Source organism: Lagopus leucura, unplaced genomic scaffold (assembly GCF_019238085.1).
Source record: "Lagopus leucura isolate 7727_CA_CO unplaced genomic scaffold, USGS_WTPT01 Super-Scaffold_100157, whole genome shotgun sequence".
Taxonomy (NCBI): domain Eukaryota; kingdom Metazoa; phylum Chordata; class Aves; order Galliformes; family Phasianidae; genus Lagopus; species Lagopus leucura.
Window position 1 is genome coordinate 30,393,195 of NW_024962334.1, and position 19,346 is coordinate 30,412,540.

Sequence of the window (19,346 nt, forward strand, 5' to 3'; positions counted from 1 at the left end):
AGGCACACAGATCCATGGAGCAGATTCCATTCTTGGATTGCCACATCACATACATCATTTTTATCTTGATACTACCTTTGTGCAGAGAACCACTGCAAATACATACAGGGGGTGCCCAGGGCAGCACCAGCCCTTGCTACACCAACAGTGCCCGGGGAGCTTTGGCCAGGCTGGGCTTGAGTTAAAGCCCACGCAGTCCCAACCCCCTGCCCGGGGCTGGTGCCACCCATCAGATGAGGCTGCCAGGGCCCCATCCAATGCAGCCTTGAACACCTCCCAGGGACGGGGCACCCACAGCTTCTCTGGGTAAAAACCATTGTTTATTGATCTTTTTACAGTAACTCCCTGGGAATTGGGAAATCAGGTAGAGAACACTGCTGAATACCTCTTCTTTTCACACTGGGATCTCCCTGGGCTTGCACAGCTTGCACGTCCACCTTCACACTGCAAGCTCATGCTGGATTGCCTACACTTGTCCTCTCAGCACAGAAGCGGCCGTCTGCAAATGGAAGCCAACTTTCCAGCTGTCACTGCCTTGTCAGTTAACATTCCTATTAGCATTACATTCTATTACAGTGAAAACTCAGGTCAACGTTTTAAAACGAGCAGTAATAGCTCTACCCTATGTTGCAATGTCTTCCCCACTTGCCAAACATAAGGAGCACGTTCAATGAGACTTTAAACCACAGCTGAAGAAGAATGAGGCTTGAAAAATGTGCACCAATATTTCAAAGGATCACGGGGGAAAAAAAACCAAGAAAGTGATTTATGAGTAGAAATTCAGCTTCTGGTTTGCCATAGATAATCCAAAGACTGTCTGTGAGCCATAATTAATTCTATGCCATAGAATAATTAAACATCTAAGTGTTATTACCGCAGCAAATAAGAATGATACATGACTAAACAGCCCTGCTGACACCAAGTTTGTGATTTATTTGGTCTGTTTTTGAAAATTACCTCCCAGTAGTAATGCTTAAGCTTTGCTGTAAATGACTGCAGTAAGAATTAATGACTTTGCAATCATGACTTAAACTGCCTAAAGTTTTGAGGAAACTACAGTAACTTCCAAAGTACTCTATCAGCAATTTAAGATACAAAAAACCCTACAGAAATTGCTTTGTATTTTTAGAATTCTGATAAAATCTAAATTTCTGGCTTTGAGGAATACACAATGGAGCATTATCCAACAGCACACAAGTAGACATGATGGAAAAACAACATGGACTCCAACTAGAGAACATTACAGCTGCATAATGCTATGAAAAGTTTAACATTCCTCCTCCCACAGACAACTTTTGTCTTCTGAAATTAAGAGACTGCAACTGAAATCTAGCGCATGCTTTAACCAGCCACTCCCAGTGAGGACACTAGGAGGTCCAAAGACAGTGGCAGATGTGACAGTCAGGATTGCTCAGAATGGTGAGCAGACAGGAGCACAACGAAGTGACACTCAGGTGATGTAAGGAAAGTAAGCTGGTGCTTTCCATTTTCCCAGCAGCATGGTTTGCAACTTAAAGTCTAGAAAATGAAGACCAGTTTACCAGTTACTTGGCTGTCACTTTGTTCCAAGCACTCTGCAGTTCTGTCGAGCAAGAGATGTTGCTGTTCTTCTACAGGTAGCAGCAGGATCTTCAAGGAGTAACAAGATGGAATGCGGACCTGCAAAAGAATGGCCTTCAGGTAGGGCCTTCTTCTGCAAATTCTGCTGCACTGTAGCCACAAGTTTCATCAGCACAGCCAAAGAACAGCAAGAATGTGGGGGAGATGACTTTGTCATGCATGGTCAAGAGCAGCAAGATGCTTCATCAACTGTTAGGCCAGGCAGAAAGCCCCACACCTGGTTTAAGATGTTAAAATAGTACTGAAGAAAAATGTGTGGTCATTTTGAACAGAAAGAACAACAAATTTAATACCAAGAAAATGAGGAAGAAACAGAATCATTACAGCATGTTTCTGAGCATCTTTCAAGGACATGGCCTTCTAAGGGCTTGCCTGGGAGTATGAAACTCAAAAAATTACTGCAGAATGCTACATAGGTGTATGCTTTTAGTTGTTAATCCCTACATCATTAACTATATGCACATGCATATACAAGCACACACAGATGCAATCCAGGGCCTCTCAGCCACACAATTTACCAGAAGAGAAACATTTCTGTTCCAAATAAATGCATAGCAGGGAGAAAAGTCATAGGCAGTGGGCATCCACTGCAGAGACACCAAACCAGACCTAGTGTACACATAACCAAAGTAAAGCAACGTACCTCTCGCAGTGCCTTATTTCTAGAAGTGTCATCACTTGTATTTTTTTTCATGTTAATTTTTAGCTAAGTTTGCCATCTGCAGCTACTGTTTCTATTTTAAGTCTTCAATTAAAGATCTTTCTCTCTCCTACAGTAATGAAGTGAAAAAGTAGATATGAACAGATCAGTTACAACGCGCCCTTATGCTGAAACCAGTACATTGTATGCATGGCTTTTAGTAACTCTGCAAGTGTACACACCTTCTATTTTAGCACATCAAAGATTACCCTAACAACCTCTACCAAAATAGTGCAATGAAGACAAAACAGTGAAGGTCACTGGGCCACAAGGCCACCACTTAAGCAAGAGCACTTTTCTAATGTAAAAATTCAGGGGGTTTACATCAGTCAGACTTTAAAATGAAGCAGCAACTATTCCACCTGAATGATAAAGCTTTCACTTCTTCGTAACAGTAAGGATGTGTACTTCGCAAGAATTTTTTATTCCTGTACTCTGTACGTAGGTGTACACTGCAGACAGCATGGGAATACTGCATTGAGCTTCTGTAATCATCGCAAAGAAAAGAGAAGCAATTAGAATACTGACAGTTGTTTTCACATGGAATATAAAAGCTACAATAGCAGCCTATCAGATTCACTGACAAGCACAACAGATAATCCAAAAATGAAATCATTAGAAATTTGTTCAGCTATTAAGAAGGAATTCAAACCATTGTTATATGTGCAATTACTACAAATATTTACTTCCAGATAAAGTGCATTTCTAATGCTATACCTATATTCTAGCAACTTAATTGTACTTGTAGCAGTTTGACACTTCTCAGAATCCCTGCCACACATCCTGTAAATACGTGTTTTTCTACAGACTCGGAAGTCAGAGACAAATAAACATTCTAATACCTAGCTGCCCCTTTTCAGTTCTTTCAAATGGTATTAATACTTTTTAAATTTGGGAGAATACTTGGAAAGACAAACACATGGGAAATTACACGCAATTGCACTCCTCCCTATACACCAAGAATCTTTATCTACCCCTCATTGCAAACATCACATACCAAAGGGCAAACTACTGTAAACAACCATAGAACACAGTTTAATCATAAGAACACTAACAGAGTGACAGTGTTAAATGGGTAGGAGATGAACTATTTGTTTACACTTACATGCAAAAAACAATGAGTAATTTCTGCTAGTTTAGCTCTTAGCTTGTAACACCTTGAGGTACCTACATTTATTAATGAAGTTTCACAATTACCCCTACTTGAATTCAATACTCATGCCTTGCACTGATTTACAAACATGGAACTGCTGAAAGAGATCAGGTTTGGTAAAGATTCAGAGTATTAAAAAAGCCCTTCCAGCTCCCGCTCATGTCCTTCATTCTGCCTCCAACCAGGCTAGTCAGATAGGCTGCCTACTCAGAAAGCAAAATCAAACCAAGGGCCCAAGCTGTTCAGCAACCTATTGGCTTGTTTTGAGGTTGTTATTGCTTTTTTTTTTTTCTTTTTTTTTTCTTTTTTTTTTTTTTTTAAAGTCATACATCTACTGCTTCTCATTGGCTGAAATACACACTACATCTACTTTTAATCTAAAAATAAATTATGGCAGAGCAGCTGAAGAACTCAGTGCATGCTTTCCTGATGTTATTTCTTTGTGACTGCATAAACTCCCTACCTAAAACAGCAGGAGAGATTTTTGTAAAGCAAGTGACTTCCCCCCCTCACTTTTTTTTTTTTTTTTTTTTTTTGCATTCCCTTGTAAAGTAGTAACAGAAGGAATATGAGAAACCCACATGAGAGGCCCACAAGTAACGGACTGTCTTATTTACAGTGAACCATCCGATAATTTATAATGTGGTTATTTAGAATGTACTGTGTTCAGTGTGCCCAGTCAATGATTTTAGAAAATACACCATCCAAAAGCAGCTACATAATGCTCACTGATTTTGGCTAGCAAAAAACCTGTGGTCACCCAAAATCCTGTGGTCACCTTTACTAGCTGTAATAAAGCAGCAGCTTTAAGAAAAAGAAAACTCTTAGCAAGTTTTATTCACATATACGCATATAGAAGTTTTTGCATTAAAAAAACCTTGAAAATTAATTCATCTGTACATAACAAAAGAATATTTCCATGAATAAAATCTTAAATCTGCAAATTTATTTGAAAAACACTGTATTAAATAAAGCAGCATTAAAATCCAATAAACGGGGAAGAGGATGAAGAGGAAAATAACAAACTAACAGCATTTGTGTTCTGCCCTTCCCATACATCTTCTGTGCCAGTCGAATCTTCATGATCAGTGTAAACTGAAAAACCTCTAAATTCAGACTTTATTTCACTTGTCTGAAACAATTCCAGTAGGGCCTGCACAGGTGAGCTGCAATCCCTTTGCTCTCTGGGGACAGACAGTCCATCTGCATACTTCACACATAACTCTATATTCTGCTTCCGGTTTTCTCTTCTATTTCTTCCTAAGCAAAGTTTTACTTTCCTGTGCAGCTTTCCAGATGGTGAGCAGTGTGCAGCGTTGGCAGCCAATTCATTAAGTTCTTTGTTTATAGCAGACTCGGATACCTCAGCCTCCAGAACTACATTGTGCTGCATCTGTTGATGATTATCACATAAATCACGATGTTTCTCGACAAACGTAGGACTGGCATCCATTTTTTTCAAACATTTTGCGGGTAGAACTACTGCAGGATTCAATTTTCGTTTAGGCTGTGCTAAGTTTTTGTCTTTTTCACTAAGATCTGTAACTTGAGCATGAGAACATAAAGTACACACACCTTCCTGAAAACGCTGTAAATTCTTTTTATTTACTTCTGGTTCAAGTACTTCTTTACTGAATGGCTCATAATCTTGACACAAGTTTTCCATGTATGATTTACCATCTTTCTGAGGAAGTGGTTGTATGAAATTTGGCGCCATCACAGACTGTCCTAGCTTTGTGGCACAGAAGCAATTAGTTCTTGTGTTTCCACCATTATTTCTGAATTTACTTTTTACTTCTGGAGGTTGAGACAGATGACAGTACAGAATTGAACACAGAGATGCAGAAATAGGGGTAGGCACCAACATGGAATTTGGTTGTATTTCTGCAGGCTGACGATCCAGTTTGAGTGCCTGCATTGTAGTATCTTTCCACGAGTAAGTTCTCAATGAAACGCGTTGCTTTTTCAGCCGTTCTTTCAGCTCATCTGGTCGTGTTATCGTTCCAATAATAGGAGAAAAATATCCTGTACTACATTTTATCCTACAATTAAATTGTTCAGGATGATTAACAATCAAACCGTTGAAAGAAAGTAACATAATTCATTATGTAAACATCTATAAAAGCAACTAAACTGACAAAGCAATTTTTTCAAAGGAAAGAAAGGGTAGAAACATTATTTCTGCTGGAACGTAGTACTTTGTATTTGAGTTCAATCTTTTACTATTGATTTCTACAGCTCATGAATATAGGTAAGCAGTCCAGCATTTCAGTAAGTCTCAATCACAACGCTACTGAGAACAAAAGTTAATGAATATGATGCAATGACAAATACCTGTGAATATTCTACTGCATATAGACACAAGCTTAGCACAATTATGTTTTTTTTCCCCCTCAAGATATTATAGATTGTAGACAAATCCGGATCTCCTTGTTAAAGATTGACCGAGGAGGTTATTACTTGTTTATCTTAGGCTACTAAGAACATCAAAAAGCTTTTAGAGCAAGACATCCAGACACTGCTGTCCTTCCATCAGCTATATTTTAGAATAGTTGACAACTTGCATTTCTGAAGGTTGCAGATAGATGGAACAACTCCTGGAAAGTCTCTTTAGCCTCATATTCCTGCGATACCATATGTACCATTTCTTCCTTTTTATTTCTGGAACTACTTCAAGTTCCAGTGATGATTATCAGACTCAAAAACATGAACTTGTTCCATATTAGGTTCAGAATTTCATAACTGAAGCATCTTCATATTTAATGCCTTAACTCACAGATGTTTGAAAATTCAGGACATGCAACTTACCTTTTCATGTTTTTTTCATCATCCCTGTATTCAACAAACTCATAAACAAACTTGGAGATTATATCATCAACAACTTGATACTGTGTGCTTTGTGCAAATTTCTGGTGCTGTTCACTTTCAAGATGCTGGAATTAAAAAGGTAATCATGAAATAAAAGTAATGCTACAAATATGAATATACAAACCAATATGGAGCAGTAAGTACATATTGATAGTTTATTGTTGCTAGAATAGGATAGTTCCATTTTGAAGGGACTTGCAAAGATCATTGAGTCCAACTGTCAGACTACACCAAGGCTAACCCAAAGTTAAAGAATATCATTAAGAGCATTATCCGAACGCCACTTAATCCCAGACAGACACAAGGCATCAACTACCTCCCTGAGAAGCCTGTTCAAGTGCCCAATTGCACTTTTGGTTAAAAAAATAAATGTTTTTTTTTTCCCCCTAATGTCAACTCTGAACACTCCCCGTGACACCTTTGAGCCACTGCTACGCATTCTATCACTAGATACCAGGGAGAGAGGTGCTTGCCTTTTCTCTACCTCTCATCTCCAGGAAGCTGTAGGCAGTAATAAGGTCATTCCTCAACCTCCTTTTCTCCAAGCTTCACAAACTTAGCATCCTCCTCATTGCATCTAGCTCTTTTAACCAGCTTTGTTGCCCCTCTTTGGGTCTTAATAGCCTTTTTAAACTGTGGGGAACTGCACAAAGTTTTCCAGGTGAAGCTGCATTAGTATTAGATATATGAGAATAATCACTTCTTTTGCCATCTGGCTATGCTGTGTTTAACACATCCCAAAGTGCAGTTTACTCTCCCTGCTGCTGGGGCACACAGCTGGTGCACAGAGCCAACTGCCAACCAGCACCTCACCTGCCACCAGCTGCAGTCCCATTCACTACAATTCTTTGAGCCTGCTCTTCACCCAGTGTAATGCATACTTGTTTGTCTCATAATTGGATAAAACATTCAAAAGTATAATGAAGAATAGCATAAGCAGCCTTGCTAATATCCAGAAAAACTACATTAAACATATTCCCTTTGTCCACTAAATAGGTGATCTTACACTCAGTGTCTCTGAGACAAGAGCCATTAATGCTTTCAGCCACCATACCCAGAAGCAAAGAATTGAAACAAAGAAAAAAAATTGCTGCTATTTAGAAAATACACTCAGACATTTTAAATTAAAAAAAAAAAAAAAAAATTAAAACAGCAAATGGAAATCATTGCCAATTCTGTTTTAAGACTGCTTGAAAACAATATATTTCATGTTTCACACATACAGTTTGTAGATCTTCATATTTCTTCCCACAGCATTCACAATATCCTCTCCTTTTTTTGTCCTTCTGATGAAGCTGAACAGGAGTTCTGCAGTCCTTGTCACTGTTTATATCTTTTCTGTTAGCAGAAACAAAATAAAATTAATGACTGTTACATACGAGGTGAGTTCTATACATGCCTCCTACAAAATGTTCATTTTCATTCACATCATTTAAGAGAACATCTTCATTTCTTCTCAGACTACTTAAACCACCCTAGTAAATGCTTAGGAAAAATAGAATAGAAATTAATGCACTCAAAAAGCAATAACAAAACATTCAGATTCGTAAGATTTCCTACTATCATTGACTCAGATTAAGCAATGCTGAACTTATAAAACAAATCTCATTTGTCAAATCAAAGGATTTGTTGAAATTTCTTTGCATAGCTGATAAAATCAAAACTAGGGGAAAAAAAGTCTTCTAGCATTTCATCTTCTGTCAATATTTTTGATGCAGAAAAAATATGGTATAATAAATGATCTTTCGTTCTTTGATAAAAGGTAAAGAATTGTCCTGTTTATTGGTTACATGCAGCTTTTGAACATGTTGATCAAGTACGATTCCTCTTCTTTTTCAAGGTACAAGAAATGTACCTTGAAATACGAGGAAATGAACCATAAGTTCTTCCAGAAGATTAAACCACAAGGAGGTTTTCAATATCTGTTCCATGACCTTCAGAGTCCTCATCTGGACAGAGCTACTGCTTGTTGCCATTCACTACTACGCTACCCTACAGTAAAGCAAAATCATCAGTTCCTACTTTCATTTTACTTCAAGAGAATAGTGCCACCTCCCCGCCTAGACAAAGAGTCATACGGTCAGACTCCACCAAGAATCTGCATAGATGTTTTATATAAAGACCAATCAAGCATTTGTTCAGATTCCAGAGTCCACTTTTAATACTGCAGTAGCCTTTTCACCTCTTCCCTTAGAAATGTAAAATCACTAAGAGCCACTAAGGCTTGCAAGCCACAAGATAAAAGAGACAGAATTTATTATCTGAAGTGTGAATGATTGCAATGCTTCTGCACGTAAAGCAGGTAAAATTGACATCATCTTCAACATCCTACTCTTTCAGATAAAGATAAAACAAGCAGGCATTCTCACCTTTTCCTTCTTAAAAAAAAAAAAAAAAAAAAAAAATGAGTCACCACCTTCACCTGCTGGCTATGAAATAAATAAAACTCCACCTAAACATCTCTGGCATGTGCCAGATTGAAAGATTAATGAGAAATATTACCTTGAGCCCAATTCCTGAAGTTTAAAACTAATGCCTTGTATTTCTTAATCTATACACATGAAAAGACTATTGTAATCTTCATTTTAGAAAGTGGTTTAAAGAGAACAGGCTATCCTAAGGCCCCTTTGAAGAGACAGCATCAGAAATATCCTCCTTATTGCAAAGGTTACTGCATTACTATGTTGCTATGTTCATTTATCACTGTAACATCACCTGAAAAGCTCCAGAAGTCTAATAATAGCTTAGACTGGACAAAATACAGACAACACAGAACCTATTCATAGAGAAAACAAATGTCAAACCTAAATAAGTTTTAGATCCAAAGGACAGAACAGCAGCAAAAGTTACCAGACACAGAAAGTTTCAAGTAAATCAAAGCTGCCTCTCATCTAAATATTTCAGTCTCTGCTATGAATCAGTTCTCAAAGTCAAACATTTAGTCTCCACACATGCTAGATAAAAGAAGCTAAGGACACCAAATTCCCCCAGTAAAACAAAAATCAACATTTGAAAGTTGTTTCAAATCATAAAGTTGATTTATCAAATGTTCTAACATCAACTGGAGCACTCAGAGCCCGAGTGTCAACCCGTATCACATAAACACTTGCTGAAAGATAAACTAACTGCAGTAAGTATCCATTTTTCATCTCTGAAGCAATGAAGCAACATTTGCAATGTCTAATTTCTATAAATTTAATTGTGCATATAAGGCAGATATGCTCCTTAGCAATGATGATTTTGAACTATAACTGAATATCGCTTATAACAATTAACTGCCTTCTTTTCAGCTTTTTACTGACAAACATCACGGGAAGCCTTAAGAAATTTACTGCCTATAAAATACTTACTGGATGGAATCCAAGACGTGGACAAAGAAGAAACCAGTGGTAGAAAGGAAAAAAATATCTTATGCTGACCCACAGTGATAGGAGAGCATTGCATTTTTGGATGTATGCATCCGTGTGTCCAAAAAAAGGACTAAAGATAGGATAAAGAGGGTACAGAAAGACAGACAGCAGCAGTTACAGCGTAGCAAATGCAACAGTCAAGATGCAGAAATTAGTATTAAGTATCACAGAAATAAAAAGCAAAAGAATTCTTTTTAGAAAATAATTACTTTACAATTATTTTAGAGGATCTCTCTCTCCTCTGTATATACCTCAACAATGAGTAATCAACAAACCTTTGCTTAGACTGAGTTTGTTTTGGACCAGAAGGATGCTTCTTATCGACCTCAAATGGACTACAAGGTTTTGGAACACAGTAGTTAAGAGCTGGAAAACTTGGTAACTGCAGATAAAATGGTCGGTAGGAGCTGCATTAAGATAAAACAGGTGCATTAGAAGCATCAGAACAACCAAACAGTTTACATTACAAACTATAAATAGGTTAAAAGGTCTTTGAAAACAAGCTTCTCTTCCACATGTAATGTACAGAAAAAATGCTAAGCAGATAAATAACCTAGGGAAAGTAATTCCTTCCTTCCTCAATACCACCTCAAAATAAAGAGTCTGCCTTGAGTTTTCAGAGCTGTCAAGCACACTCCATAGCGACGTTGCCTGTAGTGCAGGAGGTTGAGCAGATCTGCACAACCAATACAATTAACAATTTGGATGCAAGTAGATCCGTGCTCCTGAGAAATAGCAGTTCCTACCTCAATTTTTTTTTTTTCATTTTATCAATTTTCTCTTTTTGAAAGGCTTCCAATTTATCATTGAAAATATGTTAAAACTGAACATTAAGTTTTCATGGAAGTAGTTTTCCTGCACAGAAACATACATAGAAAGATAACAGAACTAGCAAGCACACCAGCACTTGCATGTATTAAAAGTGTTTGAAAAAGGTAATGACAAAATTCACATAATCATTTAGCTGCAGTGTTCAGAGTCCAATATAAAATTCACACGTTCATATATTTTGTGTTTGAAAATGCATTTGTCCTACTCTCCCCACTACTCTCATATCTATCACACCTACTCTTACCAGCTCGCTAGTAAGACTAGATTCAAAATTCCCACTCATGTTGTTTTAATTCATTTTTCTCCCAACTTCTGACAACCTCTTTCCTCATTGAGGAGTTACACAACCAGATCCTATCAGTTACAAGCTCAGAAAAATACAAAAATTGTCAAGTCTGGAAGTATCAGATCTTATGCTACAACAGTAGTGAAATTAGATTAACAGTTGTGTTACTTTTTTGTTTTTGTTTGTTTTTTAAGTAATAAATCACTGAACTGTAAATTCAGCCTGATTTCAAGGAATGTTTTATGATATAATGACTTTTCTTACTGTCTCCCAAGATGAACGTTAAGAATTAGGAATACTAATATTTAATATAGAAAGCTTTATTAGCCTTTTGGGCTACGTGAACTGAATCTAAGAAAAAACAGGCAAGATGTCAAAGTTTAAAGTTTCAAGGCTTCCTCATTTCAATTCATCCGGCTCTAAGAACTAAATAAACCAAATCTCTCCTGATCCCCCTCTCGTGACCTACAAATTACTACACGTTAACTTTTCATCACTACTACCCATCCCAAACACTCCCCACCACCCTAATTCCTCTTTCACTTCATCCGAAGACTAAACACTGATACCTATGCAGACCACACAGAGATGGAACCGTCTGGCTTTAAAGTCAGCAAGCCCATCAGGACGTACAACATGTTTCTGAATTTCTCAGTTTGAGAACTACATTGAAAGCACACAGAACACTCACCGACTTCTATCTTCCACCTTCACAAATGGGTTTTTCAGCCTACCTGCTCACAGGAGGAAAAAAAGGAAATTAAAAGAGAAATACTCTGCTTCATTTAGCAAGTTTTCAAGTTCTTGGACAGACAGGCATTATTTTACAACTCATTATGTACATGCTTTATAAACTCCTGAGTTTCAGGAAACTTTCTTAGGCTTACAAGTTAGAAGACAGTTTTATACTTATCTATTTATAAGCACTCAGAAAGTTCAGCAAAACCTCTACACATATTGAAATACTTACTTTTTGACTTTTGAGTGGTAACTTGTTTTCCCTGTTGGAAAATAAAGGAGGGAAAGTATAATATTCACAGGAATTTTATTTCACATTTTATCTTAAGACTTAAAGATTTTAAGTCATGAGAGTCTCCCTATGACAATCATAACTTGTGATACACAGTTGTGATAAATTATGTAGAAATCAAGCTCACCAGGAAATAAATACAGTCCTGTTTCCTAAAGCAGCTTTTATGTATAGACTGCAAAAACGAATGATGTCACTGAGGTTACGGTCTTAAAATTAATTCATAAAACATACTAGTCAGTGAAAAACAGAACAGAAGTAAGATTTGATTAAAATAAAATCTGTATGCACCACAGTAGGCCATATTTAATATGCCTACCTTTTTTCATTTAATCAAATTAACTTTCACAAATGGCAAAAACCCACTTACCACATCTTTAAAAGAACTGCCTGTGCTTTTGATTAGGTAGAGATCTTTCTTCTTTTGTTCAATATAATGCTTAACATCTGGCAAAGAGAAAGTTATATTTATATTTCAGCTGAATTTATCTTTGCTTGTTTTAAGTTAACATTTTTAATATTTTGAACTCCAAAAAGTTTAAAGAAATCAGTGTTATTAGTTCAAGTTATGCTTCACCAAACAAAGATATTTACCATCAATATGAAGTACTTTCACTCCCCAGCTCAAAGCATTGGACAGCATGCTACCAGAGGGGATTAATTCCTGTTAAAAAAAAAAAAAAAAGAAAGAAAAAGAAATTATCATTTTGACCTGCAGATCAAATAAAATGTAATAAATATACTACACCTTATAATAAGAACTATCTTACAAAAGCTGAGATCCAACTGTAGACTGTTTATGTACTTCCTGCCAAAATATTACAGCTATCCTCAATTGACTTCTCCATCTCCACATCACAACACTTGGCTATCAAAGGATTGCAGTTAGCGTCTCACAAAGCCAAAAGCAATTCTCTACTGTCATATGTTATAGTATCTACTACTTGAAGACAATGAATTTGTACATTCACTTCAACTTCACAAGCACTTTTCAAATGCCAGCTACAATTACAATCTTGATAAAATATAATACTGATTATAAGACCATAAGACTTTCAGTTCTTCAGGAAGTATCCAGAAAACACAATCTGACACATGCTTTGCTTAGAACAATCCTCAGTTTCTGCCTGAATGCCCCATGAGACACCTCTGTCTCAGACCACCATCATTCTCACTAGTGCTTGTTTTCCAGAACTTCAGGATCAAAATTCCTCAAAAGTACAAATGTATGGATTACCCAGCTTACCTGCTCTCTGATTGCTTTTTCAGCTAAGGATTTTCCTCTGCTCAAACGTACCTATATTAGAACAGAAATACATTCATAGCAAGTTAGATTTCGTTTCAGAAAGTACAAGGTAAGGCAAATTAAACAATTGTTACTATCAAAAGTCTTCAATAGTCTCCTTTTGTTTATTTTATAGTTATTTTTCATGAATTTGCATTTTTCACACAAGGTGGTTTTGGGGTTCATGCATTCTGAGGGGAAAAAAGAAAATTAGTTTTCAACCAAAGCAGGTTCATTGAATGGCTGAAGCAATGCCAAGTGCTGGATCAAGAAAGATGGTGTGAATGAGCAGCCTGTGGGATACACCAAAAGATGAGGTTTCATCCATTGAACATGTGCTAAATTTAGCTACCAGCCATGAATGTAACTACAGCCTCAGCCATAATTATCTCTGCCTTTTCTACCATCAGGAGCTCCTTTTGTACTATATTCTGTACATTTGTAATGAACACACCTTCACCTATCCAGGTTATTGTCAAGAAGAGGTGACCTCAGCCACCCAGCGCAACGAAGACCAACACATGAACTGCCCCACACCTAAGTTCCTAAAGTATCAAGTCAGGATAGTGAGGGTACTAAACTTGCCAATGGAACAGACTTCAGGTAAATCTGCAGAAACTCAGAAACAAACTGCTGAAATTAATACAATCACCTAAGAACTAAAAAAAAAAAAAAAACCAAAAACCTGATACGCAATGTTCAACTGTAATTATTTCATTGAACTACCAAAGACTACTTCTGGAGGTATTTGCATTAACAACATGAGGAAACAAGACAGGAGAAAAATTCTGATAGTGCATCTTCCAGGTTGTAGTTGTTTTGCAGCATTATTATTAGAGAAACTTACTGCATCTGCTGCCTTAAATGAACTTCCATCCTGTCGATCTTTTCGGTTGCTGGGATGAGATGTACCATTCCCTCCATTACATACAGATTCTGGGCTAGGAACTGGAGAAATCTGACTGAGAGTTGGTGCAAATTTTGCCTCCTTTTTACTGGACACCAGATAGCTGATATCTTTGCTAAGAAAACTCTCCACTCGCTAAATAAAAAGAAATAAAGCAAACTGTTACTTCAGGACAATAGATTAGTAATTCCCTTCTTGCTTTGTGTGCACTGAAGAGACAAAACTTCTAAACAAATCTACTTTTACACTCAGAAAACAGAATCATCAGGAAGATATTAAAAAAAAAATATATATATATATATATATATATAAAAAAAAAAACAATGACAACTGAACTGCAGTAAGATCTTACCAGTCAAAAGCTTTACAGTTTCACTTCTGATTTTCTAACCTAAAATGAAGCTTGTTTTTTTTTTTTTGATTGGTTTTGATTATTACCATTTCTTGATGTATTGAGCTGTAATACTTTCCAAACAGAACTCAGTGCACTGAGAAATTACAGAATAATTCAAAGGAAACCACATTTTATGTAATTTAACAGAAGTTATGAAGTATTCAGCTAAACTGAGCTCACAGATGCATAAGCAAACATAATTTACAGTTTGCAAGGAGATATAACAATGAATTTCAGAACCCACAGAAAAATGGAACTATTGTGAAACAATGGTTACCTCATTTCACACCTACAGAGTTCATAACGCCTCTCAGAAGCATAGAAGCTTGAACAGAGTAATACATTTTGTTTTAGTGAGTACGAAAATGCTGTATTTCCCCCATCAGAATTTATGATTTCAATGCAAACAATCTTCATTAGCATACTGTGCAGAAAGCATTTACTGAAATGCCTTACTGAGATCAAACAATAAGGCTGGAAGTGTAAAAACCTGACTATGAACGTACTACACAACTTTAACCACCAAAATTTTCTTGCTGGCTTTGAGCATCTTCAAGAGGAAACCCCAGCACCTCTCCAGGCAGCCTGATCCAGCGCTAGAGCTGATCCTCTCAGCTGACTGCTGATATTACAGAGCATTTCAATTTCCTGCTACTGCTCCTCACCACACCCAAGCCTTATCAGCCATTCTTGTGATAATGCCACCAGAATGGGCTGAGGTATTGCTCTTAAAAACGTGGCTTTCACAGCTGTCTGCTCACTGTAGAAGGATGAGTACTTCAAAACATTAAGTTTAAAATCCAGAATGTAAGTGGAATTAGCTACGCAAAGCTTTTTGTTTAAAGAGCTCCAGGGTACCTTTTAAAGAAGAAATGCCTTTAAAGATAAAAAAGAAAAAGAAAACCATCAAGAAGTCAATGCGGGGTTGTTGGGTTTTGTTTGTTTGTTTTTGACACCTCATCTCATGCCACCATACAGGTCCTGTATCCTAACCCTGCTCCTCTATTTAGCTCACATTTCAACCACGATTTTGAGGAGTTGATGTTCCGCTGCAATCTCTCAAAACTTTTTGTTTCTCTCTACATCCTCTCGAGCCCACCAACCACACAAAAGCTCTTTCTTCAGTTCTTTGTCCACAACCTGCCCTGAATGCCAAGAGGGATGCATATCTCCTCCCTCTGCTAGGTGATAATATTCCAGCTCAGCCTTTATAAGCCTCAGCCTGTACTTGAAGGGAAAAAAAAAAATAAGCCAAACCACTCTCCCATTATACTTCTAGCCTCTAAACATAAGTAGCCTTATAAGTAGCTTTAAGTAGCCTCCAAACATAAAATGTATTAGAAAATTTGGGAAATTGTCATATATATGATTTGATTAAATGCATACAAACTATCAAATCATTCAAGTAAAAGACAATCTTAACAAATAACCCACACCAAGCTAAAAGAATATGCGGCTTTCCATAAACATATGCAGAACACTTCCTCTAACCTCTTTCGGGTTCATCATTCTTATGGCACTCGGATAAAAGTCCAAGTAAATGAAACATCAGCTGAAAACAAACCTCTATGATAAAAACTTCTGCTACAGATAGCAAAACAACTTCCACTAAAAACAAACAAAAACCCCACAAAAACTTCTTGATAAGCTGATTATCTATACTAAACATTAAAGTAACATTAAAAAATAAAACTCCTTCACATCTAAAATAAATGTAACATTAAAACACAGTAGCACAGTACACAGAACAGCCATTCCAGATGCAGATTTTCTTTCAGTTTCATTTGAACGTTAACTTACCCCTCCCAGTTCTTTAAGATCCTTCCCTATTTTTTCAGAGATCACATTTGATGGAATATCGAGGTAAAACACTTTTCCAGTGAGTGGTTTATATTTCAGTTTCTCTGGTTTTCCTACTTCTTTTTTCACGCTCTTCAGAGAAGATTTTATCTTTTCTGTTTTTGCTTGCATTTCATCTGCTGCCAAAAAAGAATTAGACTGTATGAAATGTGGGTTCTCTTTTTAAAATGAAAGAAGGCAAACTTCCATGTAATATAAGACACTTAATAAAGACCTATATGTTAAACAAGTCAAAAACTAGACATAAATATCAAAGAGCCCTTAAAAGTTTGTTTTTTGGTTTTTTTTTGTTTTTTTGTTGTTTTTTTTTTGTTTGTTTGTTTTTGTTTTTTTAAATCATGTCCTGAGATGGATTTTTTTATTTCAGTTGCCATACAACACCATCAGTTTTCTCCTCCACTTTGTTAACCATTTTCCATCTCCACAGCACAGTACATGCACTTCTGGTACAGTCCCCAATTATCACAAAAGCACTATTTTTAAAGGAAAAAGACTGGCCTCTCACTTTTTCATCTAAGAAAAAAGGGGATTCATATAGAAGCAACAGAACAAAAACAAGGCAAAAGCCCATGAAACAGAAAAAAATAGGAGAGGAAGATCGTACTACTCATCTCATTTTTCAGCACCCACCTGAGACTCAGGAAGTTTGCTTAAAGTTCCAGAATCACTGTAGTTACAACCACTCTTTCTGTCCTAGTGAATTTTTCTCTTAAACTAAGAGACAAGATACAGCAATTGAATCATAGAATGAATCACCGAATGGCTTGAGTTGGAAGGGACCTTTAAGATCATCCAGTTCCAACCCCCTGCTACAGGCAGGAACACCTCCCTCTACACCAGGTTGCTCACAGCCCCATCCAGCCTGGCCTTGAATGCCTCCGGGGAAGTGGCATCCACAGCCTTGCTGAGCAATCCGTGCCAGTGTCTCACCACCCTCACAGTAAAGAATTTCTTCTTGATATCTAGTCTAAATCTACCCTCGTCATGTTTAAAGCCATTTTCCCTTGTCCTGTCGCTACCTGCCCTTACAAAGAATCACTCTGCAGCTTTCCGGTAGGCCCCCTTCAGGTACTGGAATTAAAAACCTGATGATCAACTCAGTACCATCCACTCAACTCTGTCAGAATAGACATTTAAATAAGGAAATTTAAAGAATTAAAATAGATCAGTCTGGGTGGAGTTAAATCTCATTTCATAAGAGAAACACTGTATGTACACTGAGTATCAACGAAAAAAAAAAAAAAGTAAAAACAAAAAAATCTACCAGAAATTGCTAAAAAAAAACCAGAAAATTAATTGGGCAATTTTATTATACCACTATATAAATTCATGAATCCCCACACTTAAATAACATGTGCAGCTTTAAGAGGAAAAAATGTGCATGAGGAGTAGAGTGTGTACTCTACAACCAAGAAAGAGAAAAAAGCATAAAAAGATGATCAAAACCATGTGGAATTATCTCACAGATAGGTGGTCAGTGGGCAAAATAAGTGATTTAGGGGAAATACGATAAATAAAATCAAAAAGAGCCGAGATAATGGCTGAATAGTTTATTCCAGTACAAGAACTATGGAGCATAAATCCCAAACCAGCAGTTAGGTAGAAAATAAAAAGAAAGTGATACTGTATGTACCAGAGGACACAATCAATAGAGGCATGGAATACTGAAGAGGAGGAACACTTCGTGGAATCCTAAGCGCACTCAAGTGTGAGCAACCATTCCTGCTTGCATCCATTCCAGGAGTCCTTTTACAACCTATGATGGAGGCTCAATCATCCAAGCCTGGCATATTGGTGATTTTAAACCGCTCGTCTCCTCAGTGACTGCGGGTCAGCTCCTGGTTATTTTCCTTTGGAGAAGTTCAGAAAGGACAGAGGGCTGACGCAGGAACTGAGCAGGCATCTTCTAAAGTCAAAACAGTCCCTCTGCCACCCATTCTCTCTTTCGCTGAAACTGCCTTAACAGGGGGCAGCAAAGCCAGCACTGCCGCTATATTCTCCCAGTAGTGGTTATGAACACATAAAAGCAAAGCAAAAAGAGCAGTTAATTCGGTAGAACCTGAGAAAGCAGGAGAAGCAGACAAATAGGAAACGTGGAGGCTTTAGACAACGTAACTCGTTTGGAAGCTGAAAAGGATGAAGTCTTGAGCCACAAATGAGCAGACGGGCAAGAGAAATTCTGAAGGGATCAAACACCGCGTTACACCCGGCACACAGGGCACCTCAAAAATTACTGCGGCCACCACTGAAAAACGCGCACCGAACTCGCTGGGCGTAACTCAAGGCCCGCAGTTAGCAAGAGTTCGTTAGCAGCACCGCGCCAGCAGCGCTCCCCGCTCAGCCGCCCGCCCCTCGCAGCCACGGATGGCGGCACTGCGTTGGCCGTGGAGGGGCCGCGCGGGGCAGGGCCTGACGGCAGCCGGCTCGCGTCCCTCTTCAATTCGGCTTTTAACGATCGATTCCCGACGTCGGGCGAAGCGAAAGGGCAAAATCGCCGGGAGGGAGTGCCGGCGCGCTACCCTGCCGTAATAACGAAGCCGGCCGCAGGCCCACCCGCCGGCAGCAGACCCGGCCCCGCCACTTACGGGGACGCGCTCCTTTGTCGGTGACCTCCGCGGCGCCGGGTTTCATCTTCCCGCGGCCTCACATCCTCCTCTCCTCCCGCCGGGAGACACGCGGGCGCGGCACCGCCGGTACGCTTCCTTCAGCCGCCGGCCCCCGCCGCCCCCTCCCTTCGTCTCCCGGCAGGACGCGGCAGAGCCTTGGCGCTTCGCGGCCCACGGACTCCCGCCCCGGCCCGCGCGCTACCAACGGTCCGCCGCGCGCGAGCCCCGCCCCAGCGGGAGGGAGGGCGGGAAGACGCCGCCAGGCGGGGTGAGGGGAACGCGGCGTGGCGGGAGGGGAAAAGAGGCCGCGCGAGGGCGGGAAGCTTGCGTAGGGGTACCGCCTCACCTTAGTGCCGTCCTCACACGGGAAGACGCGCTGCGGCTCTCCGCGCCGTG

General features: G+C 38.6%; 1 protein-coding gene across 3 annotated transcripts; it reads right to left on the reverse strand.

Moving 5' to 3' along the window:
• Nucleotides 1-4,397: 4,397 nt before the first annotated feature.
• On the reverse strand, nucleotides 4,398-19,335 carry DBF4 (DBF4 zinc finger). 3 transcript variants are annotated; one of them, XM_042888378.1, is made up of 12 exons: nucleotides 19,297-19,335; nucleotides 16,285-16,463; nucleotides 14,031-14,225; nucleotides 13,145-13,195; nucleotides 12,493-12,562; nucleotides 12,269-12,345; nucleotides 11,839-11,869; nucleotides 11,560-11,602; nucleotides 10,027-10,158; nucleotides 7,565-7,679; nucleotides 6,282-6,406; nucleotides 4,398-5,515 (listed from the first exon to the last, which is right to left on the reverse strand). In XM_042888378.1, the coding sequence occupies exons 2-12, from the start codon at nucleotides 16,453-16,455 to the stop codon at nucleotides 4,453-4,455; spliced, it is 2,073 nt and encodes a 690-aa protein (XP_042744312.1). In that variant the 5' UTR covers nucleotides 16,456-16,463; nucleotides 19,297-19,335; the 3' UTR covers nucleotides 4,398-4,452. The 3 variants fall into 3 exon arrangements, with proteins under 3 accessions (XP_042744312.1, XP_042744311.1, XP_042744310.1); XM_042888377.1 differs by lacking the exon at nucleotides 19,297-19,335 and adding an exon at nucleotides 18,930-19,097 and having other exon boundaries at nucleotides 16,285-16,460; XM_042888376.1 differs by lacking the exon at nucleotides 19,297-19,335 and adding an exon at nucleotides 18,930-19,097.
• Nucleotides 19,336-19,346: the final 11 nt, after the last annotated feature.

Excerpts from the sequence above, each read along its gene's own strand:
- DBF4 (XM_042888376.1), bottom strand. The coding sequence starts at position 18,975 with ATGAAACCCGGCGCCGCGGAGGTCACCGACAAAGGAGCGCGTCCCC. Across the intron at positions 13,196-14,030 it reads CATTTAAGGCAGCAGATGCA|GTACGTTTGAGCAGAGGAAA; the intron begins GTAAGTTTCTCT and ends GTTCTAATATAG. Across the intron at positions 12,346-12,492 it reads GAAAGTACTTCATATTGATG|ATGTTAAGCATTATATTGAA; the intron begins GTAAATATCTTT and ends TCTCTTTGCCAG.